General features: G+C 42.4%; 1 protein-coding gene across 1 annotated transcript in view; it reads left to right on the top strand.

Moving 5' to 3' along the window:
- Positions 1-26,324, top strand: part of FAM20C (FAM20C golgi associated secretory pathway kinase) — a 303,400-nt gene that overhangs the window by 226,396 nt on the left and 50,680 nt on the right. The window contains exon 5 of the mRNA XM_082260651.1: positions 1,284-1,399. Coding sequence (XP_082116777.1) covers positions 1,284-1,399 — 116 coding nt within the window. The remainder of the gene's footprint in view (positions 1-1,283; positions 1,400-26,324) is intronic.

Raw genomic sequence — 26,324 nt, 5'->3', positions numbered from 1 at the left:
TCAGTTCAGTCCCCGGATTCCCCGCGTCTCCTCAGTCCTCCCGCGGCGCCTCCTCCTTGGCCAATGGCGTGGGGTTTGCCTTTCGGCCAATCAGGAAGCGGGAGGACCCGTTCCCTGATTGGCCAGGAGGAGGATCAGTGTGACAATAGCGAATTTTCATTCGCTATTGTCACACAATGGGCGGGCTCAAGGGGGAGCAATGCTCTGCGCCTCGGCTCGGCTGCCACAGTGAAATTATTCAAAGTTCCTCAGGCGGCCCGGTACCATTTGATCCACGGACCGGTACTGGTCCGCGGCCTGGGGGTTGGGGAACACTGTCATGCCGCCCCCCACGTGTCATGAAAAAATGCTGCCCCGGGCGGCTGCCCCGTTCGCCCATGCCTAAAACCGCCACTGACTCTCCTTCTCTTATGCACAGGTTGACTGTCATGTCATTTATATTTAATATCTAATATTCTCCATTGGCTACTAGTTTGGATAATAATCAGCACTTTATTAACCACTTCCTGACTGGCCCATGTAGCTTTACTGCTACAGAGCGACTACTCTGTGCAGAATCAAGGTCCATAAAGACATGGATGAGTGAGTTTGTGGTGGAGGAACTTGACTGGCCTGCACAGTCCTGACCTCAACCCGATAGAACACCTTTGGGATGAATTAGAGTGGAGACTGGGTGCCAGGCCTTCTCGTCCAACATTAGTGCCTGATCTCACAAATGCGCTTCTGGATGAATGGTCAAACATTCCCATAGACACACTCCTAAACCTTGTGGACAGCCTTCCCAGAAGAGTTGAAGCTGTTATAGCGGCAAAGGATGGGCCAACTCAATATTCAACACTACGGACTAATACTGGAATGCCATTAAAGTTCATCTGCGTGTAAAGCGTCCCATTACTTTTGACAATATAGTGTAGATTTGTTAATTTTGTGATTCTGATATGGCCTTAACAATCAAGACGTTGACACTTTTTCAACAAATTATAGTGTTAAGAGAAATTATTTTATTTCTGTTAATTTTTTACAAATGTCTCCCATCCGCTGTGAAATCTGTTATAGCTGTGTTATTTCCCATCTCCCGATCTGTTTGTGATTAAGCTGTGGCAGTAGTCTTAAAGGATTAGGCATCCCTTGATACACGCCATCAAATTTTATGTCCTTGAAATAGTAATATTGTCAGTGTTGGATAAAGCCTGTAGAATAATGGCCTGTGGTCATCTCCAGCAATAAAAATCTCAGTTTGCTTTTAAAAAAACGACATTTCAAGCTTTGATTTTCTTTTGCAGGGTTCTTGATTTTCGCCGTGTTCCACCTGTCGCGGGTAGACTAGTGAACATGACCAAAGAAATAAGGGATGTCACTCGGGACAAAAAGCTGTGGAGAACATTTTTCATTTCCCCAGGTAAAGGAAACTTAGTTTAATGCCTTCAGAATGTGTATCACATGTGTAGATTGTTGTACTGTGTTATACTGTGTGTTGATTGATGTGTTAATTATAATTTATTGACCCTATGAATAGAATGTAACTGCCAGCTTTAAGACAGCTGAAGTCGAGGCTGCAGACTCGATCTTCTGTATCTCGAAAGCTTGCAATTTTCTCTATTTGCCAATGAAAAGTATAATTTGCAGAATATGCATTGAAACTGTTGTTGCTTTAGAGCAGTGGTCTCCAGCTTGTGTCCCTTTACTTGCCCCCCCCCCCCCCCACTGACACCAATGAAGGAGCATATTTCCTCACAATGACACCAAAAAAGTGGCATAATTCCTCACAATGACACCAATGATGGGGGGCACTATTCCTTCCACCCCCCCCCCCCAATGATAAGGCACAATTTCTCCAAATTACATTAACAATGGGGCCCAATGACACCAATAATGGGACACAGTTCCTCCCAATGACACCAGTAATAAGGCACAATTTGTCCCAATGACATCAATGATGGGGCACAATTTCCCCTAATGACACCAATATTGGGGCACAATTTCTCCCAGTGACACCAATGATGGGGCATAATTTCCTCCAATGATACCAATGATGGGGCGCAATTTCTCCCAATGACACCAATAATGGGGCCCAATGACACCAATAATGGGACACAGTTCCTCCCAATGACACCAGTAGTAAGGCACAATTTCTCCCAATGAAATCAATGAGGGGGCACAATTTCTCACAATGACATCAATGATGGGGCACAATTTCCCCTAATGACACCAATAATGGGGCACAATTTCTCCCAGTGACACCAATGATGGGGCACAATTTCTCCCAATGATATCAATGATGGGGCACGATTTCTCCCAATGACACCAGTGATAGGGCACAATTTCTCCCAATCATACCAATGATAGGGCACGATTTCTCCCAATGACACTAATGATGGGGCCCAAGGACATAAATGATGGGGCACCATTTCTCCCAATGACACCAACGATGGGGCATTATTTTTTTCCCACTGATGTAGGGACCTTTTTTACTCCCGATGGCCGCAGTCTGGCCGCCCAAAATTCTGAAGGGCAGTAGTCTGGCCCTTTGAAAGTTTGGAGACCCCTGCTTTAGAGTGTGCAGAGGCATATCATGACTGGTAATATGTCCATGCTGCTGTTTTCCAGAACTGCTATATCCACAATTGTTGTCATGTGCTAGCTCCAATGACCTGCTCGGTATCTCTAAGATTGAACATTCGTGCATACATACGCATTGGTTATATTAGTTTTTTCTGCACTTAGTTAGAGTTGCAACTTTTTAAGTGCAGAGGCATTAAAGATATATAATGTTGAGTTCCAGTGATGAGAATTTTTGATGCAGTTTTGGCGTTCTAGACATGATAATACAGATTGTATCTCAAAATAACTTTTTCTCACAATCGTTCTTAGGTTCAAAAACATATATATCATTCTCCACTTTTATTACTTAATTTAATACAGTATATCAATATTTTGGTCACCTAATGAAACATATAAATCAATATTATTTTTGGATGTTTACTGGAAAAAAGTTTTATATTAAAAATTGTGATTTCTTTTATTCCTTTAATAGATTTGGCCTTGTATTTCAATACTGAAATTATTGGCTGTATGGATTTTGACCATTTTGTCTATACTAGCCAAATAGATCACAACTACAGTCTTTCACTCCAGACAAGAAAAGTGGCTCTTGCTGGCTCTTGGACATGCAAACCCCAGTATACTTAGGGGTTGATATACTAAAGCCTAGTACACACGCAACTAATTTACGCCGACCGGTCGTCCGTCTTTTGTCCAGAGTGGTGTCTGTTGGTTGGAATGTGCTCTAGACTGCACACAAATTTTCTCACACGACAGAATTCTACTTCAGAAGTGATGTCATGTGTTGGATTGCTTTCTTTGTGTTCTTTCATCTCTGAGCATGCCTAGTCTTGCTCATAAGATTTTTCCCCATCGAAATCTGTACTAATGAGATGAAAATCGGACGTGTTTTGACGGTCGACAAAAATTATATAGCCTGCACACCAGGATTGTTTAGTCCGAAAAGTCGGAGTCCGTTGTCGGAAGCATCATACTAACAAGCCGAAAATCGGCAGATCGGTTTTCCACTTGTGTGTACGGGCCTTAAAACTGGAGAGTGCAAATTCTAGTGCAGCTCTGCATAGAAACCAGTCAGATTTCAGTTTTTTTTTTTTTTTCTCAAAACATAATTGAACAAGCTGAAGTTAGAAGCTGATTGGCTACCATGCACAGCTGCACCAGATTTTGCTCTCTTCAGCTTTAGTAAATGACCCCTTTAGGCCTCATGTACACTGCTGCTGATAAATTGGCGGTTAGGAGCAGTTGGGCGTTGTTTTCGGCAGCCCCTGAAATCTCTTCTTTGTTATCTTATCTGTCCATGTACACTGAGACGTTTTAAGTTGTTTAGAGGCAGTTGAGTTTAGTGGCATTTTTTTTAAAGCAAAAAAATGCGTTCAAACGGAAGTTTATTGGCACTTGAAATGCCAAATGCTTGTAACATCGTGCAAACGTGTCTAAACGCGGTAACGCGGTAATAGGTGTTTTTAATGGGGATACATTTCTGACCAGTTTACAATGTAAAAACGCTTCTAAATGCAAACGCAGTTAAAGGCGCATAAACGCAGCATGTGAACGTGGCAAAACGGACGTTTTTAACCGTCGGTTACTAGCTGTCAAGTTCCAGCGTTTAGGAGAGGTTTTCAAACGTCCCATTTATATCAAACCTTACTGTCATATTTTGCTGTATGGATGAACCATAGTTGTCTGCTCTACTGTAAGTGACTTATTCCACAGAATCATTTGAGTTTCACTATAAGCATGCTATTTCCTTCTTTGGCCACAGGCTGTAAGGAAAGAACGTGTGAAGTCCTTTTTTTGGAAAGATAATGAATGTTACAGTCAGATCTAAATGCCTTATAATATTAGGCATGAAAAATATTTCTTCCATTTATCACAGAGTGTCAGCTGGGAGCAATGCAGGCTCCAGGGACGTAAGATGTTATTTGCAGGTCAAATTCCATTTCTATTGTCCTATACAAGGAACTGGCTAATGGTATTTGTTCCCCTTGAGAAATGATTGAAGATGTTGCTGTATTTATGATGGACGGCCTAAGCTCATATTCTGATATTCTTGGATGCTCATCTGAGCTGGCCATAGACATTTGAGGGAGTCCATACAGAAGACCTTACAAATATAAATATTACATATACATAATCTGAACAGGCATGTTTGTTTCAGTGAAGGTGAATGGGAAGTAGGATCAGCATACTACAGCCTTCAGGAAAAAAAAAAGTTAATTTTTGTATCTTCAAAGCCCAGCTCTGGGAAATCAGGACATTCTGCTCATTTAGGTCTAGGAAACAGTAAAAGTACTTTCTCTTTCTTTCATTGACGGACACAGCTCCTGATCTTCTTGACTATTGGGTTATACAGCCCCCTAAAGGAGTAGGACAATAGACAGAGAAAGAACTTAACTACGCCTATAGGCAGTCCCAGGAGGTATACTCCCCCTCACTGCTATAGGTACTTCGTTTTGTTCTGCCTGGTCAGGAGTAAGGACCTAGTTCCTTGCTGGGATTTCTGGTCCTGGCAATTTTTTCTTTTTAGAAAGATTTTTTTTTCTCCTGGTTTTTCCTGTGTGATCTACAATCAACTGCCGGACTGGGAGACAGGCTGGATAATCTAGATCCAGTGGTCATCCCAGTTTGGCCAGCGAACGTACGGAGACCTCAGCTCCGCACTAGGTCGGCCGGTACATAGCCCCACCGGACGGGACTGGCCTGCGAGTTAAACACCTCGTCTCGGCAAGCAATACATTCCAAGAAGACATCCCCAAGACTGAGTTATTTGAGCTGGAGTGCATGGACTTGTGCTTGTGGTGGTGGGCAGCCTCTGTACTATTTGGGAAGAACCAACTATTACCAGTGACCCCTTTGGGGGTAGCACTACATATCTGTTCAATAAGTGCATAAAAACTGAGTATTGTAAGCCTAGAGCAGGAAGTGTATTATTAGCATGATCACTAAGTAAAAATAAAGTAAAAAAATACAGAAAAAATGAAACAAATGCAGCTGTCACGTGCAAGGAATTGAAAGCTGCAGTATATTACATTCTTGTTTTTAGGTATAGATACACTTCAAAGGGACAGTCAAATAATAAAAAAATAGTTATTGGATAAAAACTCAGTAAATTAGTTATATAGGTGGATCCTGGTGCAGTCAACCCCTTGCTTCTTATATGCCTTAGGTACGGCCATGGGCGTAGGAACCGGGGGGGACGGGGGGGACACATCCCCCCCAGGAAATAATGCGGGGGGGACGGGTATGCTGAAATTCCCCCCAGTTTAGCCGTGGCGCGTCCGAGCGCAGTACAATTGAATGTACCGCGCTCGGACCGCGCAGCCGCAGACGTGGCGGCCAGGGAGCAGCAGTGCGCCCGACCCGCCCATTCTGTGACAATAGCGAATGAGAATTCGCTATTGTCACACGGATCCTCCTCCCGGCCAATCAGGGAGCGGGTCCTCCCACTTCCTGATTGGCCGAAAGGCAAACACCGTGCCATTGGACGAGGAGGAGGCGCCGCGGGAGGACTGAAGACTCGGAGACGCATGGAGCCGGGGACTGAAGAGAAGCTGCGAGAGAGGTAAGTGCGGGGGGATCGCTGGCACTCTGCAATCATTGGGGGCAATGTGTGGCTGGCACTCTGCAATCATTGGGGGCAATGCTGTGGCTGGCACTCTGCAATCATTGGGGGCAATGTATGGCTGGCACTCTGCAATCATTGGGGGCAATGTGTGGCTGGAACTCTGCAATCATTGGGGGTAATGTGTGGCTGGCACTCTGCAATCATTGGGGGCAATGTGTGGCTGGCACTCTGCAATTGGGGGCAATGTGTGGCTGGCACTCTGCAATCATTGGGGGCAATGCTGTGTTCTGGCACTCTGCAATCATTGGGGGAAATGTGTGGCTGGCACTCTGCAATCATTGGGGGCAATGCTGTGTTCTGGCACTCTACAATCATTGGGGGCAATGTGTGGCTGGCACTCTGCAATCATTGGGGGCAATGTGTGGCTGGCACTCTGCAATCATTGGGGGCATTGTGTGGCTGGCACTCTGCAATTGGGGGCAATGTGTGGCTGGCACTCTGCAATCATTGGGGGCAATGTGTGGCTGGCACTCTGCAATCATTGGGGGCAATGTGTGGCTGGCACTCTGCAATCATTGGGGGCAATGCTGTGGCTGGCACTCTGCAATCATTAGGGGCAATGCTGTGGCTGGCACTCTGCAATCATTGGGGGTCCTTTCCTGTTCCTTGGGGGGTCCTTTCCTGTTCCTTGGGGGGTCCTGTCCTGTCCTTGGGGGGTCCTGTCCTGTCCTTGGGGGTCCTGTTCCTTTGGGGGGTCCTGTCTTATCCTGAGGGGTCCTTTCCTGTCTTTGGGGGGTCCTGTCTTGCCCTGGGGGGTCCTGTTCTGTCCTACAAACACAGGCTGGCAGGCGGGTGGAGGGGGGCGTGCACAGCGGAGTGGCATCATGCAAGACGTCTCACCAGCATAGGGAGAGTGCGCGGCGCGCACCAAGCACCCAGCCTAGGCGGCCAGGCCTAAAGCGCATGCGGGAGTGGCGTCACATGGACAGTACTGACTGATTACCTAGCAGTCTGTCCACTGTGTGTCGGGGACTGGGACCGGACAGTGAGGAGGTTCCGGCGGCAGCGCAAGGCAAGGCACTGGCAGCAAGCATATGCCAGCCCAGCCAGCAAGCCAAGCAGCAGCACCAGCACTAATTTTTATTAATGCCATGGGATTAATTTGGGGGTTAATTTTTATTAATGCCAGGTGGGTTAATTTTTATTAATGCTATGTGGGTTAATTTTTATTAATGCTATGTGGGTTATGTGGGATATAATAAACAAATTCGATGAATTAATTGTATTGCACACACACACACACTCTCTCTCTCGCAGTTTACTGGAAAAGCATATACCTGGCGAGTAAAAATGCTGTCCCCCCCAGATTTGTGTGGGTTCCTACACCCTTGGGTACGGCAACACTTAGATATTTTTGCCAAAATCCACAACTCTGTCACTGTTCGCCTGGAGTTTTCGGTGTTTCTGCTAATGTTGTATTGAGCCAATTCATCCTGTCGTTTTCTCAATAATTTAAAGTAAATGGAAAATACAAAAGGAAAGGTGAGATTCTGTCCAAAGGGCCACAGCAGGTTTGCAGACCCAGAAACTCAACAATAGCATACCAGAGTACGATGGGGGTTTAAAGCCTAAATTTAGGCACAAGATTCAAAATGGGAAGTATCACATGTACTGGTGACTGCTGTCTTAGTTGATATCTTTAGTCCTCTGCCTCCCCCCCTCCATACCTCCACAGCACCAGTAGATTACCACTGTGGGGGGTGTGGGGGGGGGGGGGGTGAGACAGAGGACTGACTATATCAGCAAAGACAGCAGTCACCAGCACAAGAGACATTTCTCATTGTATACGATTGGCACTTTAATGAAATGAAAAGGCACTCTATGAATGGAGGAGGCAGACCTTTCATTCATACTTCCATCCTCCATTCATAGAATGCTTTCCATTGATGGAAGCTAAACCATAGTTTCTATGGAATGGAAGAGGGGGAGGGGTAGACATAGTCAGCACTCTTAACGAGTGCCTATGACAGGTCCAGCTGGTCGTATTAACCTCTGCAGCAAGGGAAGATCACCACTGCAAGGGAGATGAGTGGAAGGCAGAGGACTGAAGATTTCACCTAAGAGAGCAGCCACCAGCACAAGGGACACTTCTCATTGAATGGAAGTACCATCCGGTGTGCTGCTAATTAAATAAAAAAAAAAAAAACTAAACTTAGGTTTTAACTCACCAGCTTCTATTAGGAACTGAAATATCAGTTTTAGGTGGACGGTCCCATAACACCCAGGAAGTTGTACACTAATCATTCATACCTTTATGACCATTAACAGATTACGTGAATAACATTGATTATCTTGTTACAATGGCATCTGAAAGTCATTGGGGTATTTTATGCAGCAAGTTGTCCCTGAATATGAGGTGTTGAAAGCAGAAAAATTGGCATCACAGTTTGTTGTGTATGGGACTGTATAATCACAGACCAGTCAGGGTGTCCATGCTGACCCGTGTCCACAGCCAAAAGTGCCTACAATGGGCATGTGGGTATCAGAACTGGATTGTGGAGTGTGTGTGTGTGTGTCGCTTACCTGGGAAAGAGATGCATCCAGTATGGAAAGAAGGCAAGATAAAAAACATATGACAGGCGCATGAGCCACACAGTAGGACAAAGTCTATAAAGGGTCCATAAAAGTCTTAAAAAGAAGGGAGGGAGGTGGGGGGGAAAAAAAAAGTCCAACATATAGGGCAGCCGTCCAGAAACCGATAAGCCAGGGCTATTGCTGTGAAGAAGGAGTGCGGCTGCCTGCCCCTCGGCAGCACGCACGCTCAGAAACGCGTCACATTCTTAGTGACGTCATCCACATGCTACCGCTGACCAAGCCTCGTTTTCCATCCACGGACTTCAGAGCCTCGCTCTCGCTCCTGCTCCGCTGTCATTGCCGGCAACGATGAAGAGGAGTACAGTCCCCGCGGGATGTCAGCACAGACCGGATGATCGCTTCTCCTCGCAGTCTTGGAGTTTCCAGCAGGGTCCTTTCACTTGCTTTTATACGCACAGATGTGAGTGCATATTTTTATTAAATAAATGTGCTTTACAGTCCACACTTAGAGGTGCCTCTTTCTCTTTTTGTGGAAAGAAGGCAAGCCAGCAGAGGCAGGGTGATGCTTTGGGTAATGTTCTACTGGGAAATCTTAGGTCCTAGGATCTTTGTGGATGTTACTTTGATGCTCGCTTCCTACCTAAACATTGTTGCTGACCAAGTGCACCCCTTAATGGAAACAGTATTCCCTGATGGCAATGGATAATGCACCCTGCCACTCTGCAAAAATTGTTTGAGGGACACAACAATGAGTTTTAGGTGTTGACTTGGCCTTTCAAATTCTCCAGACCTCACTCCAAGCCAGCATCTGTAGGATGTGCTGTAAAAACTGATCTGATCCATATAGGCCCCACCTTACAACTTACGGGACTATTAGGATCTGCTACAAATATCTTGGTGCCAGATGCCACAGCCTACCTTCAGAGGTGTGCATGCCTTGATGAGTCAGGGATGTTTTGGTGGCAAAAGGGGGTAGTCATAAAGTTATGGCTGCTTGGCGTATAGTATAAGGTAGTAGAAATAAGAACACCTAAGTGTGGATAAAACGTTTGAAGCCCAAGAGCCAAGCTGTGGTCTGATGTTTGTGTCTGTGGTTTTCTGTCTGCCATGTAGGAGTTGTTCTATGCAGAGCTGAAGTGGGATAAGGACATGCGGCGTATGTGTTTACTGTGGAGCCATTTAGGAACAGAACACACGGTTTGTTATTACACCAGACGCAGTCAATGAGACTAATGAAAAGCATTTCGAGGCTAATTTAGGGAAACATTAAAAACAAAGATAAGTCAGAATAATCAGCTCAAAGCAGTAATATGCAAAATAGATTTTTCTTTCCTTCCTTGCTGGAGTTAAGGAAAAGAAAGCTATTCTAGATACTGTATATCACAGACAGTTTCAGCACTAATTGAGGCAGGTGTTTAAAGAAATCAATAGCCTGTCCTAGCAGCGAGGTTTGCCTTTGCTTTCATCAATCTATGTAATGAAAGTAGAATCAGTTGATAGCCAGGCTTAAACTTCAAAAAAAAGTCCATCCTCAGTATTACCAAAAGGGAAAACCCTCAAATATTTTCAGCTACTACTGTAACACTTGCGTAGAGCCCTACCCTTGAATTTAGAAAGAGATAATTACGCTTGCAGTGCGCCTTCCCAAAAAGGGTTAAATGCTAGTTGACTCTAGGGGATGAAGAATAAGCTGTATTACTTACCTTACCTCCTTGCTCCCTCCATTTATGCATCCATTCCCCAAAACTTCTTCTATATGGCACACAATGACTACATCAAGTACAATGCAGGGACAATAGTCCTGCATTGGACTTGGGTACAGCGAGGGACTGCCCACAAGCCAGAGCAGAGATGTAATGCAGGTATTACACCTTTTTTCTCCACCCCTAGAGTTAACTAGCATTTAAAAGAGAAGTTCAGCATTTAAAAAAAAAAAAAAAAAAAAAGCATTTATACTCACCTAGCTCACACAGCAACCAGCATACTCATACAGCATCGATCTGATGCTGCAGCTGTCTCCCACTGGCCTCATTGGCAGTGAGAACTGAGCGATCAAAAACCACTGATCACTCAGTTCTCTCCCTCTGCTCTAAGCAGAGAGACGTGACTGTCAGCCAGTGGCTCTCTGCTGTTCCCTCCAGCATTTACTGGAGTGCTGGGCTGTGGAGGGGGTGGAAGGGGCTGGCTTGGGCTCTCAGCAGATCATTGAGAGGCTGAGCCCTCTGTCAGTCCAGGCTTCTGGGCAGATCCTGACCATTTGAGGAGCCTGGACCAGCTAAGCAATGTCAGCCGACAGTAGGTTTTAGCCCGCTGTCAGTTGAAAAGAGGTCATAGGAATGCAGAATGAACTGCTTTCCTGTGATTAATAGAAGAAGTATAGCCAAAAAAAGCTTTGGCCATACTTCTCTTTTAACCCTTGCAGTGTGGGGGGCCTACTTCAAGGGTATTTTTTTTTTTGTAATTCCTGGAAAATACCTAAAGCATATTTAAAGAAGTGTTTTTTTTTTTATATATATATAACAGGGGATTTTTACAACCTCTGTCAGGTTTTTTTTTTTTGTTATTTGTGTTCTGATCAAGGAGATTCACCCCAACTATTTGCCCTGGTAGACATTGTCACTGAGACAGAAAGTAAAGGAGACCCAAAATTGGCACAAGAACAGGAAGTGAGGGCAAAGCTTCCAATGGGAACACGTATTCCTGTGACAACTGTCTCTTAGGAGGTTTTCCCTTTGCATGAGGGAGAGATTTCCTCTTACTTCCTATTGTGTCTCTTGGCCAGGACGTGAAACCCCCCCCCCCCCCCCCCCCCAGTGAGACACAAACAGCAAAAAAACCAGACAGAGATAGAGCATGCTGTAAATGAAGGCAAGAAAAATGTCAGAACTATTTATCGCTGTACTGGTTCAAGGTTAGTGCCTTTTACAGAATATTAGAATGACAGCCAGGAAACTAGCATTCTCAAAGGAGAGTTCAGTAAAGGCAGCATCCATTACGCTTTTATGACAGTATGTGGATGTAGCACCCTCCTAAATAGGTGCTAGGAAGGAGAATAGTTTGCTCTGGCTGTTTAACAGGGGAGCAGCAGGCAAATCATAGTCTTCTCCATCTGCTTATCAGGGGAGCCTGATCAAGTAGTTAGGCCTGTTGCATGTGTCCAAGTGTGATTCATCTGGGCTGAGGGAGTGTCCCCATGGTATCCAATAGGAGAGCCTGTTAGACAGTGGGGGAAACCCAGCCAGTGACACACAGACTTTGTAACTATCCCAGTGGTTTGGCACAAACAGTGGTGCATCCTGGGAAAAGTTATAAAAGCCAAAGGCACATGTGTCAGGGTGTCTTTGGGTGGGAAGCCAGGTCACAGGAGGAGGAGGGTGAAGGCTGTCTTTCCTCCTGTTTGCTGTGGAAGGTGGTTGCAGGCGGTCGGCCTAGTTTACCAGGAGTGTGGAGCTGAGCCAGGAGGTCCAGGAAAACGGACAAGTGGAGTTGAAGGCAGAGCAACCTTGGGAAAAACAGTGTCTGAGTACCGGGAAGCTTGCCAGGGGTCTGCCCAGGAAGGGGGACTGCTCCAGTGGAGTGTCAGTGGACAGAAGTTTCGCACACAGCAAGTGAGAAAGGGGGTGCCAAGTTAGACCCTGAAGAGTAACGTAAACAGGATCATACTTTCTATCTTCACTTCAGTGGCAATGTGAAGCAGCGGCCTTGCCCCATACACTACAGTCAGTTGTCCTCAGAATTGTGCATAGTTCATAGTTGGAGTATCCCACTCATGCCTTCTCCTATCCCAGTTCTAAATAAAACACAAAAACCAAATCCCCTGGACTGTTCATTGTCTGAGCCAAGAGCTTAAAGTGATACATTTCCACAGACTGTTGCTACGGGTAACCCAGGGGAATCCAGAAAGTGTGATTCTCAGCAATCCTCTAGAGGGCAGTGCTACATGTATTAATAACATATGCCACCCTATGCCACAAATGAATGAATCCTATCTAGTGCATCGAATCATGTATTACATTCCCATGCATCTACTGTATATCACCTACTGAAATAAATCAAGGAACTGTGTATCACATTAGTGTAAAAATAAAAAACAAAATAACAAATCATCACATGAACAAAGATAATCAAAAGCTTGGCAATATGTAAGAAAAGAAACGACCGCACATCCAGGAATTCCAATTGCCTTTAATTCCCAAAGTGATGACAAAGTGATGACACCAAAGACACCAACATAGGGTCACGTAGATGTGTTTCACATATACTGACACTCCACTGGAGCGGTCCCCCTTCCTGGGCAGACCCCCGGCAAGCTTCCCGGTACTCATAGATACTGTTTTTCCCAAGGTTGTTCTGCCTCCAACTCCACTTGTTCGCCTTTCCACGGAGGCGCGCCGCGGGTAGGACTCTATGGGATATTCCACCTCTAAGCTACCATCACACACCTGGAGCAGCGTTTTCTTCCTTCAGTATATGAGCTTTGCAATATATTGCAAACAAGTGACAGTGTCCAGAAATTGTATCTTCTAATATCTTTGTGCGATATGTGACCAAAATATACACTGGTGCTAAAACACTTGTGACCTCCATCTTCCCCAGTGGGCACGCTCTCACCTTCTTAAATAGATCTTTGTATCAAAACATCATGTAGGGCATGCCTCCTTTAAAGTCAGGATAGGGCTAACTCCATAGACAAATTCAGCTCACTCAATGCAGAGATCTCCCAGTATAATGATGAACTCAGAAAAGATAAAAGAAAACCATAGTGCTCTCCATAATATGCAACAGCTTTATTATAAAAATAAAGATTACACTCACGTGTTTAAAAAACATTTGGATCATCTAGTGACTGCAAGAAAACATCTCTCAAGGGCTGATGTAGTTCATACTCTCCCTGCTCACAGAGACAGAATGTACAATCCCCTCCAGGCAGTCCTAGGCAGCACCTCCCATATGCACAATTTCTTCGTTCCACTCAACTAGTTTTGTCATTTGTGACATCATCAACTTTGGCCCTTTTTAGATCCTCCATATCCTCCTATCACATGTGGCATTACTTGGGCCTGGGACGTGGTCACATACCCACCCAGTATTACATTTTGGTGGTGAATACAAAAAATTAAATCACAAGCACTGTATGTGACTACAGTTGAAAAGCCTCCCCCTCCCCCAACAGTATCTGCAAGAAAATCTCCACCACCTCAGGGAGTGCATTTCTGTCACTCAGTCATATGTGACTGATAGACTTGCACTGACATTAATGATACTAATCTCACAATATACAAAACTACCAATAAGTGCTGTATTACATATTGTTTATAATCACTCAGTCACTATGAGATGTGTTTCCTGTAATCTGCAAACAACCTGGTTGATCTTATTGCTCTCTTTCTCCCCTTTCTGTCAATGTCCCCAATTCAGCTAGGGATTTTGCAACTGCGGTGGCAACTCTGTACATGCTCAGTTTTCAGTGAGTTCCTATGCTGAGCATTTCCTCCCTCTCACATCTGAGCAGCCCATGTGACTATAGAGTCATAAATGTGGGTGTATACACAGTGGTAAATGACAGCCCACTCATTCAGTCCTCCTCCATGACCACTAACCAGTTAACACAATGGAGGCGGGATATTACATGTAGTTTATTGGAGGCTTTACCTCATTCTTATTCTAAGACACAGGCTGGAGGGGAGTGACCCAGTCTATGACTAGCAGAAATCTGCCCCGACCATGTTATTGCCAAAAAATAATAAAGATTTATTTAGAAATATATATTTGTATGATAATTTAAAACCATTTATTGATATTAATTATTTCTTTCTACTCTGTATTCCAAAGGCTGTTTTTTTTTTTTTAACACGTGACCAGCAGCAGAGGACTAGAATCTCCTCCTGCTCATGTTTCCCTGCAGACAGGCTAGGAAAGAGCTGGGTCATGTGACAGCTATATATCGATCAGGAAAAAGGTACATAAATTTTTTTTAATTAAAAAATGATATTGCTATCATCCCCATACAGAAATAGAAGCGACAATGTAGGTTAAACAGCGTGTGTTTAGTAGCACTTTTGGATACCGTAACACATTCTTCATTCTGTTAAGCAGAAAGCAGAGCTTCAACACTTGTTCTTCACATGCAGGAAACAGTAATGTTAGGATTGCATTATTACTGGTAGGAACCGCCAATACAGAAAGGATGCCATTTGTAATCTTGGTTTGCGGAATCAGCAGTACCTCTGAGAACACTAATTGTTGGTATATACAATGCGATAACCATTACGTGCACATCAAAATGAGAGATGATGCAGTTCTCAGGAAAAATAACATGAAAGAAATGTCTTTGGCTGTAAACATTGGGAACCAGTAGGTCTTCTGGAGGATTTTAAAATACAAAGCGATCTTAACAATGCAGACACGGGACAGTGTTGAAATGTCTTTTCACAACATCGGCAAAAAAAAAAGATTCTTGACATTTTAGAAGCAGAGCTTACTCTTTACCTCCCGAGGGGCTTGTTATGAATCCTTCCTTCCCTAACAAGTTTTTATCTCAGTACATAGACTGTTGAGAGCCTCATCTTTTTCAGATATTTAATTAGGCTTTTTCTGCAGATATGTGGCTCAGGAGAAGACTTAATCATAGGAATTGACTAGGCAGGGGGCCGGTTGGTCTTTGGAGTTCTGCGCTCAGTGGTGTTCAGCACAGTATGGAGACTCGCCAATGAGACCATAATTCTTTGCGACAGTTTACATTATCTATCTATCTCTGCCTTTGGTCTTAAGAGCTTCCCACAGGTCTTGTGTATGGAACCATCAGGGACAATGAAAAAAAAAAAAAAAAAACTGGCTTTGGATAGCTTACAATAAATGAAAGTTCATCCTAGGATTACTCAATGAACACTAAATAGACATATAACACATGTACCTTAGCACCATGTTTGAATTCTGTAGGTTGTCTAGCAATTGTAGCACCCTCCTAGGTAGGTGCTAATGAAAGAGTATCGTTTTTGGCTCTGTCTGCCTATCAGAGGAGTAGAAGGCAAATCTCTATTGCTTTCTGTCTAGCAGGGAGCAGGATCTGTTAGTGATGTTTGCTCAGTGTGCTCAGTATGAGATTAATTGAGTCTAGAGAGTGTTTCACACTGGTCCAATAAGGAGGCATGTTGGGCAGTAGGAGGAAACCTGACCAATAAATACATAGGCTTTGATACATTCCTGGTGATTGTCAGAGACAGGCTGTCTCTGTGCATTCTGGGATACTGTATAAAAGCCAGGAGCAAATGTGCTGCGGGGTCTTTGGCTGGTGAGCAGAGTCCCGGAGGGTGGCGGCTACCTCCTCTGTAGCAGTGGAGGTCGTCCTGAGGGCCACAGCTGAACCTAGAGGGCCAGGAAAGCTGACTGAGGGGGAGACACTGGAGACCCTAGAAAAACAGTATTGTGAGTACAGGGGATCGTGTCAAGGTGCCTGACCTGAGGGGGGCCACCCCGGAGTAGGATAGTCAGAGAACGGGTGTCAGTGGTCAAGAAAGAGGATACTAGGAGAGTGTCCTGAAGATAATTTTAGTTCATCAAGTCATCTGGAAAGAGACTTAACCCTAAATCCACAAGGGGCAAGGTGGATCAACAGCCTGGCTGTATGAACAGATAGATGTCCTCCCAACTTTGTGCATAGTTAATCTGGAGTATCCTACTAATCCCTTCTCCCATCCCTAATGTATAAAATAAAATACAAAACAACTACATACCCCTGGACTAATTATTGACTGAGCCAAGAAGTAAAGTGATAGATTTGAATGCCAAAGTTGCTAATGGTAACCCAGGGGTACCTGAAAGTGTGAAAATCCAGCAGTCCTTAAGGGGGCAGTGCCACTCAATCAATGTAGGAGTCTGCTAGTTACAATTTTATTTTGTCCTTACTCTGGATGTCCAATTATCAGCACTGGAAACTGCTGTTACCAGGGACCCCATGCACATCAATGTGTCTCTCAGTCTTCTTCATGCTACCCATGTCTATGACAGCTTTAGAACACAGAGGAAGCATGTGCAAGCAGTTTCCAACCAAAGGATTTGGATGACATGAGGGGGGCTGAGCAACACCATGAGCTTTATTTATTTATTACAGGTTCTTATATGGCACTGCCAGTTTACACAGTGCTTTACATACTGTATGTATATTGTAAAAACACATCAGTCTCTGCCCTCAAGGAGCTTACAATCTAAGGTCCCTAACTCACATTCATATATGTGCATAGTAGGGTGAATTTAGACAGGAGCCAATTCTCTTTCTTCCATGTCTTTTGAATGTGAGAGGAAACCCATGCAGGCACAGGGGGAACATGCAAACTCTGTGTAGGTAGTGCCGTGGTTGTGATTCCAACCCACAACCCCTAGTACTGCTGGGAGGAAGTGCTATCTACTTAGCCATTGTGCTGCCCCTAAAACTACAGGGTGTTGCTGGTAATAACATTTTTATTGCTGATTGCTGGACATCTGGACTGTGGACAAAATTCAAACATGATGCTATGCATTTATCAAGGTACATATGTTATATAGCTGGTAAATGTTCATTAGGTAGTTCTAGGGTGAACTTCCACCTGAAGAACTGTTGCAATCCCACTCTACTGCTCATAAATATATACAGCTTTGCCCGAATAGGGTATTGAGCGAGCATTTTTCATTTGAATATTCAGTGTAGAATGCAAATATCTATAGAATTAAATGACCACAAAATCAGACAATAATTAAAGTGGAAGCAACTTTGGACTGGCTATGAGGTCCCACTGAGGTATCTAAAATAGTAGATTGTATGCAAAATTGGTATTTTTCTGTATAAATAAAACATATTCCATAGATGTGTTTCATGATGGAATAAAAAATGTATTTCTTGTGTTAAACAAGCTGATGAGGCACAGCTAGGAACAAAGGACAATTTGATTGGATCAGTGATTACACCCAGTTTTTGGAAAATTTTAAGTATGCTGGTCCTCAAACAAGGAAGCAGCCAACTAGCCATGTCTTTATTAAGGGGAAGAGCTTAGGTTCCAGTAACTACAAAGGCTTTAACACTTTTGCCTACTATAATACTATAGTAAACATAAAGGAAAACATTTGCTGGTGCAGCATGGTTTAGGAACTGCGACATGCTAGTATTTTGCAGAAACGCATGGCCTGCCAACACACTGCAATACACATAAACTGGAAATTCAATATTTTTCACAGATGCATCACCACACAAGACAAGTGCATTGTACTGCACTGCCTAAGTGCATTTGGATGCAATTCACAATCAATGGCAACACAAAGCACTGGACAGTGTTTAAAGTGATCCTAAAGGTTATTTTTTTATATATAAAATAATAAACATGTCATACATGCTTGGTGCAATGGTTTTGCACAGAGCAGCCTCAAACTTCTTTTTCTGGGGTCCCCTGCTGGCACTCCTGGCACCTCCTCTTCGGTGAGTGCCCCCATAGGAAGCTGCTTGTTATGGGGGCACTCTTTGCGTACTTGCTCCTAAGCCATCTTGTCTGCGCCCATTAACACAGACTGGGCAGCTCAGGACTCCCCCCCTCCCCTCCCCTCCCCTCCCCTCCCCTCTCCTCTCTATCACAGTGATTGATTGCCAATGGCCAGAGAGGAGGGAGAGAGCCAGGGGAGCCTCAGCTCTCATATACAGTGCTGGATCATGAATAGGCTCACAGAGGAGATTCTGTTACACAGATTTTTTCTCCCTAATGCATAGAATGCATTAAAGTAAAATACCTTTAGGCTTAAGAACCACTTTAATGCATTGCCACAAAACATTTGTGCATTACCTAGCCGTCTCAGCCAATCAGTTGTGGTTTGAATTCAGCTTACTATCATGCTGTGCCCACTTCAGATCAACGGTATTTCCAAATTAACTGGTAATTTTCAGATCAATAAAATAGAAATAAATTAATAAAAACATACATTGGGAAATTTACTAAAACTGGTGCACATGGAATCTGATGCGGCTGTGCAAAGTAACCAATCATCTTCCAGGTTTTATTGTCAAAGCTTAATTGAACCAGCTGAAGTTAGTAGCTGATTGGTAACTATGCACAGGTGAACCAGATTCTGTGCGCACCAGTTTTAGAAAATCTCCTCTACAATATATCTTTCCATTTCCTTTTATCTTAGTGTAATCCAGCTAATTTCCAACTACAAAATAGATCTACAATGTATCAAAATACAACAAACACAGCACCTCTATCTATGAAAAGTGCACATCCAAGGCTAACCCAGGATCGGGGCTCAGCAGAACGTACTCTAGAAGATTAAAATGATATATTGTCAATTAAAGGAGATGTTGTCCATGAAAAAAGAAACATATGACTGAGGAGATAAAACTGCTGAGAAACAATGCGAATCTGGGGTTGGGTACAAAACATTTACTGACATGCTGTAAAATGTACACATTGTTCAGAAAAATACTGCTCAGCCAAGACAACATAGAGCCTTTTCATGAAACAATCAGGAGGTGGCCTTATACAAGTCTTTAGGGGCTCACTGCAACAAGCACATAGCCAATGCAACACACATAATTAACACAAAAAACCAGCATGAGCACTGGCAAAGGTAACCCAACTAGAAAAGTTGGTAGGCAAGCTTACCCTTTGCGCCTTAATAAATAATGTTCCACAGCCACCCCACATAATAAATATCACATAACTATCTAAATCATAAAATAAACAATATATACATTACACCACCCCTGTAGCCATGCTTCTAGCAGTTAGTGCTCTCTTCTTGCAAGGGCTGAAAGTGCCTTCATCAGGAAAACCTTTGATGGTGACTAGAAAATGAGTTTGCCGCTTCACTAAGTAAAACAGTGCATTAACAAATTAGAATCTTTTTTTGGTGACAGTGAAATTTGAATCCAATGGATATAGGTATGTTAAGCCTGCCTATTTCTTAGAAGATTTCCTTATAAATGATTTATTTTTATCACAAGGGACGCCACTGAGAAAATGAAACAAAAAATTGTTATCACACGAAGCAAAGAGGCAGCTTGAGGATGTGCTCTGTTTTAAAAGCAGATGGTCCTGCTGTTTATTAAGCATGCTTTTATATTGCTTGTAAGATTTAGATATTTTTTAACTGAACCAGGATTTATGCATATGTTATCTAATTTATGCATCTATATTCTATAAAAGATATTTAATGTACACATTGACATTGCATGTGTATATAGCAGTACAGTCCCTCGCACACTCAGGACAGTTTTTGTTTTATAGTAGAACTTTAGGCAACACTTTTTTTTCCATTTTGGATAGAATGTGGGAGGGTTATAACCCCTGTTTGTTTGTTTTTTTTGCCGGAAAGGTTTTTTTTTGTCTCTGTATGGCCCAGGTAGTTGTTGTTTGCCGCCATCCCGTGATATAATGCCAAAGTTTGTTGGGTGCCTCAAACCCAGAGGTTGGGACTTTAAGGGCAAGGTGAAACGATTTTTGTAAAAAGTAAACTCTTTATTTAAACTATTTACAATATAATACAAATTGACAAGTTATATGGGTAAACCCATTAATGAGCATTTAGTAATATGGGTGAAGGCCCATGGTGAAAGGTGAGAGAAAAGTATGAAAGTTTGTGACAGGTGAAAAGAGTGACTTTGTCAGACTTTTATTCTCTCTGTTGTTCCATAGGCAGGGAACTGTGTTCAGAGAGGGGTCTGTCATGTTATCCTACGCGTTTCGGCCAAGTATGGCCTTTTTCAAGGATTAGTCACCAATTCTATGAATGACAATAGTAGTGAACATAATATTAGTATTGATGTGTACATACAATACTATTATAGAGTGATATAAATTTCATGTGTTACATACATCTTATTATTAGTCCGTTCCATGCGTATATATATATGCCTGTTCCAGTGTTTTTTAGATTGCAGCAGGGACTCCAGCTGCTCCCATGCGGATGATATAGTGGTGGTGTTTTTTTTTTGCCATTTGTGTCTCATTGGAGAGAGTAACCTTGTTTTAGAAAAATTTTGTCACATGACCCATAGACAAAAAGTGAGAAAAAATCCCTACAAATGAAGGGAATCCATTGGAGCCCCCCTCCAGAAGATGTATATACAACAGTCCACGATTGTCTAAAGAGTGCTCACATATAAATCCATGTGTCCTCAGTTCTAGTTGGTTCAAAATTAAAATGGGAGTTTTATCAAAGAAGCTCAGTTGAGAATTGAAATAGTATATGAGAACAACACTGGAAATACAGTGCATTGAAAAAGTATTCACACCCCTTGAAAATTTTCACATTTTGTCACGTTACAACCAAAAATGTAAATGTATTTTATTGGTATTTTATGTGATAGACCAACACAAAGTGGCACATAATTCTGAAGTGAGAGGAAAATGATAAATAGTTGTCAAATTTTTTTTACAAATACATATCTGAAAAGAGTGGCGTGCATTTGTATTCAGCCCCCTTTACTCTGATACCCCTAACTAAAATCCAGTGGAACCAATTGCCTTCAGAAGTCACCTAATTAGTTAATAGAGTCCATCTGTGTGTAATTTATTCTCAGTAAAAAAATACAGCTATTCTGTGAAACCATCAGAGGTTTGTTAGAGAACCTTAGTGAAGAAACAGCATCATGAATAACAAGGAACACACCAAACTGTTCAGGGATAAAGTTGTGGAGAAGGTTAAAGCAGGGTTAGGTTATAAAAAAATATCCCAAGCTTTGAACATCTCACAGAGCACTGTTCAATCCATAATTCAAAAATTGAAAGGGTATGGCACAACTGCAAACCTACCAAGACATGGCTGTCCACCTAAATTGACAGGTGAGCATTAATCAGAGAAGCAGCCAAGAGTGCCATGGTAACTCTTGAGGAGCTGCAGAGATCCACAGCTCAGGTGGGAGAATCTGTCAACAGGACAACTATTGGTCGTGCACTCCACAAATCTGGCCTTTATGGAAGAGTGGAAAGAAGAAAGCCATTGTTGGACGAAAGCCATAAGAAGTCCCGTTTGCAGTTTGAGAGAAGCCATGGGGGGGGGGGACACAGCAAACGTGTGGAAGAAGGTGCTCTGGTCAGATGAGGCCAAAATGTAACTTTGTGGTCTAAAAGAAAAACGCTAATAACACTGCACATCACCCTGAACGCACTATGTTCAGCAGGGACAGGGAAGCTGGTTGATGGGAAGATGGATAGAGCCAAATACAAGGCAATCGTAGAATTAAACTTGTTAGAGTCTGCTAAAGACTTGAGACTGGGGCGGAGGTTCACCTCCCAGCAGGACAATGGCCCTAAACATACAGCCAGAGCTACAATGGAATGGTTAAGATCAAAGCATAGTCATGTGTTAGAATGGACAAGTCAAAGTCCAGACCTAAATCCAATTGAGAATCTGTGGCAAGACTTCAAAATTGCTGTCCACAGATGCTCTCCATCCAATCTGACAGAGCTTGAGCTATTTTGCAAAGAATTGCTGGTAGAGATATACCCAAAATGTCTTGCAGCTGTAATTGCAGCGAATGTTGGTTCAACAAAGTATTGATTCAGGGGGCTGAATACAAATGCATGCCACAGTTTTCCAATATTTATTTGTAAAAATGTTTGAAACCCATTTATATTTTTCCTTCCACTTTACAATGATGTGCCACTTTGTGTTGGTCTATCACATAACATCCCAATAAAATACATTTACTTTTCTGGTTGTAACATGACAAAACGTGGAAAATTTCAAGGAGGGAAATTTAGAAAAGTATGAATACTTTTTAAGGCACTGTAAATACTACTAGCAAAACTGTGCTCAAATGTGATTGTAGTAACTCTGGGGGGGGGGGGGGGAGCAGTTAGTAATATAATAGGTATATTAAGGTATAAAAAATTCAGCACAGTGTACATACTGTACACTGTAGAGATTTGTGAAGTCTATACTTTAACATATGACCATTGAATATAGTGGAACAATGTAAGGTACAGTATAAAACCAGACTCCACAGCAGCGTCTATAGTAGGGCATGGTGGTGTATACATAGCCAGTTGGTCATTTTTTTGGTATGCTGTGCAGTGTTTACTTTGAAAGGTTTTAGTTCACATATATCCTGCCTTCAGTCTACCCAACTCTGCTCCAAACAACCATGACAATACCATATACATTCTTCCAAAACCTTTTGGAGGTCCATTAGTTTGTTCTACCTTGCCACAATCAGTTTTGAATTGTGTTACTTACTAAAAATTGTTTAGACACATCATAAAGTACAGTTGCAAACTGTTTGGGTACAGGCCTTCTATACCAAAATCTGTTTTGCATAGTTACATTCACACTATGGCAAAGCTTTTTCTTGGAGTATCCCTTATCTACACATATAGTACAATATTTCATATTAAAAGATACATAGATATGAATTTATAAACTCTGACACGAAGGGTACTTTAGGTGCTACAATATTCTTTTGTGCTTTTTGGGCTGGTTAACCATATCAGGAATTAAACTGTTAGATTTTGGCAGGTACTATGATAGACTTGAAGATCTGTTATGAGCAGAGCGGTGGATCCATAAGCGCAGGCCATAATGACCCGTACACACGATCCGAAAATCGGGCGAAAAATAACGCTTGTGAAAAGATCGGACGATAATCTGATCGTTAGTACACAGCTTACGAGAGGCGATCACGACAGTTCGCAGGATATTATCCGGTCGTGCAAGCATAAAAATTTTGATCGTATTATAACACATCGTACGATAATCGTATTATCAGTATGTTGTTCGTGCGAAAAAAATGGTGAGCAGTAGACAGCGCATGAGCAGTAGACATCATTTCCCCTCACACGCTACAGCATGATTACGCATACCGGAAGCTTTTGAATCATCGTCCGAGAAAATTCGTATCGTAAGTAACCTCTCCCGTTTGCGAATATAATTGAGAGTTCCTAGCAACCAAAAAAAAAACGGACGGAACGTCGTCCGATTTTCGGATCGTGTGTACTGGGTATAAGTCTTTGGTACCCTTGTTCAGGTTTGTTTGCTAAAGACCGATAGGTCATAAAACTCTAAAAAGATAAAGGATTCAATTGCCAAAGCTCCTGGAGAGGGGTCACTCCACTAGTCAGGAAAAGATCACAAAGTCGTACTTTTCGGTGTATGTGAAGGTTGGGGCTTTTTTATTCAAAATATTGACTGAGAAATATGTCATGGCCACCTCTCCTTTCAGATCTGAACACCACTGCAGTAAATGAGTCTGATCCCCCAAGAAAGATGATATATCACATTTAGTGATGAAATGTCCCCAGATTTAGGGTCCATTTGCACACATTATATGGCCACTTCCAGGCTCCCATTGACTCCCTATAACCTTAACAGAGGGAAAGCACAGATAACATATACTTTGGGTGTCTAGTTTGGGAGATCAGTTAATTTGCCCTGTAGATTAAGTGTAGAGATCTAAACAGCTCTTTGACTAGAAATTCTAAAACATTTTCCTTTAGGCCAGTGATCCTTTGTAAGTCGTGGTATGCCATGTCCATATATTTATGATGTGGATACAGAACCAGATCTTGATTTCAGTTATACAAAGGGCACATTATACAGTTTTTTCTGTGACTACAAATCTTTCTGCTTGCACATCTCCTAACAGCTTGTATATATAAATGAGTTTTGCTTAATGCCTGCATGTTTACTGTAGTCAGAAATGAAATGTGTTAAGGAAAGTGCCTTTGACCGCAGGGAGGGGCTAGAAAATATGTCACACTGGAATTTGAGATTAGCAATGTGATCACGAATTTCTTTCAAGACAAAGCATTGCCTTTTACCAAGTTATTTTTGTATTATAAAATTTCCCTTTTGTAGTTTGACATTTTAGAAGTAGCAAATTCTCATATTTTCATATACAGAGTAGTAGAGTCTCCCTCTAGTGGGTGTCTGTACATCAGAATGAACAATTAGAACTTTTGCTGAGTGACCACTGAGATTAAAGGATAAACTGTACTGTTACTTGGTCAGTCTGAAAAGATTGATTCACTTTAATTGAAAGAGAAGAGCACAAGGAATATACAGTAATAGGATTCTCAATGTTCGTCTGATCACCTTGAAATATCCCAAAAACCATAACAGACTATCATTTTCAGGAGAACACTTGGGCAACTATGCACATCATTTAAAAATGAATTTTGAGCTTCCACATACCAGCTCATAAACTGTGTGTTTTATTCTGACACACCCTTAGCAGTCTTGCCAGAATATTTGAAGGTTAAAGAAGAGTCTTAAAGTGGAACTCCATCTTTATTTATTTTTTTGTTGTTGCTGCTTTAGTTGGAGTACAGTAAGGTTAGAATCTATGTTCAATTTTTTTTTTTCTTTTTTCCTACCTGTTCTTTCCAGCAGAAGGGAGACTTTCTCTCATTTCCTTTTTCGATGACAGTTAGGAGAATTCTTATTCTAATTCTTACTCTTCATTAATTTGGCTGAATCAAGCTAAAACCAAAGCTAAAACTTCAAATTTTTATTTTTGGCTGTTATGTTGTTGGAGATTTGCTCTCTCTTTCTGGATACAAATTAAAGGGGCATTTCTCCAATGAAGGACATTGCAAAAAAAAAAAGTACTAGCCCTTCTCTTTTCTTTCTAAAAATGAAAAAAAAAAAAAAAAAAAAGTTTGATTAAAGTTATCCTTTATTACTTACACAACTGCGCCTGCTCAAGCACAGGAGACATCAAAACCATCAAATATTATTTACACACAGTTCACTGTAAGAGAATCATAGACCATTCAATATTTTTTTTGGAGTTGATGATGTCAACTCTTTTATCATCAAACATGTGAAAGGTCTTACTCTATCAACTGTTTGATTTCACACCCTGTCACCCAGCTCCGGAGAGCACCTAACATTGTCAAAAAACAGGTTGTGGGAAATGATATTGATATACAGTCACAGTTGAGAGACAGTGGGGGAGATTTACTAAAACTGGAGAGTGCAAAATCTGGTACAGCTGTAATAAATAAACATGTTATAATTAACATGTTCTACTTACCTCCTCTGTGCAGTTGGTTTTGCAACTATAGAGTGCCCCCACAGCAAGCAGTTTGCTATAGGGGTACCCGTTCGCCTCTGCCCCCTCTTTCTTCTGGTTGCCTAACTGACTTTGATTGACAGGAGCAGAAGCCAATAGCCTTGCTGCCTCTCAGCCAATCAGGAGGGAGATTCCCGGACTGCCAAGGGACTAGGGGGTGCCGAGGCGGCTACTACACACAGAAGGCTTTTTATCTTAATTCATAGAATGCATTAAGATAAAAAAACCTTCTGCCTTTACAACCACTTTAACTGAACAAGCTGAAGTCAGTAGCTGATTGGGTACCATGCACAACTGCACTAGATTGTGAGTGCCCCAGTTACCCCCTATAAATTATCTACTTAGAGAGGTGTAATTAAAGTGTAAGCCCAGCCAAAACAGTTTTTCTTAGTTTTGAATAGTGTGGGGAAGAGTTAAATCCCCTTTTGAGTCTTTAATTGGGGCCCCCCTAGAGAAATTTTCCTTATTTTCCTCTCCTGCTGACATCCTTTTACCAGATAGGAAATGAGGGGAACTCTCCAGCACAGGCAGAATAAAAAATGCTTTTTCTTTAGAAGAGTGAGGATG

Source organism: Pelophylax lessonae (genome assembly GCF_965119305.1).
Source record: "Pelophylax lessonae genome assembly, chromosome: 6".
Classification (NCBI taxonomy): domain Eukaryota; kingdom Metazoa; phylum Chordata; class Amphibia; order Anura; family Ranidae; genus Pelophylax; species Pelophylax lessonae.
This window is presented reverse-complemented; position numbering and strand designations above follow the sequence as displayed.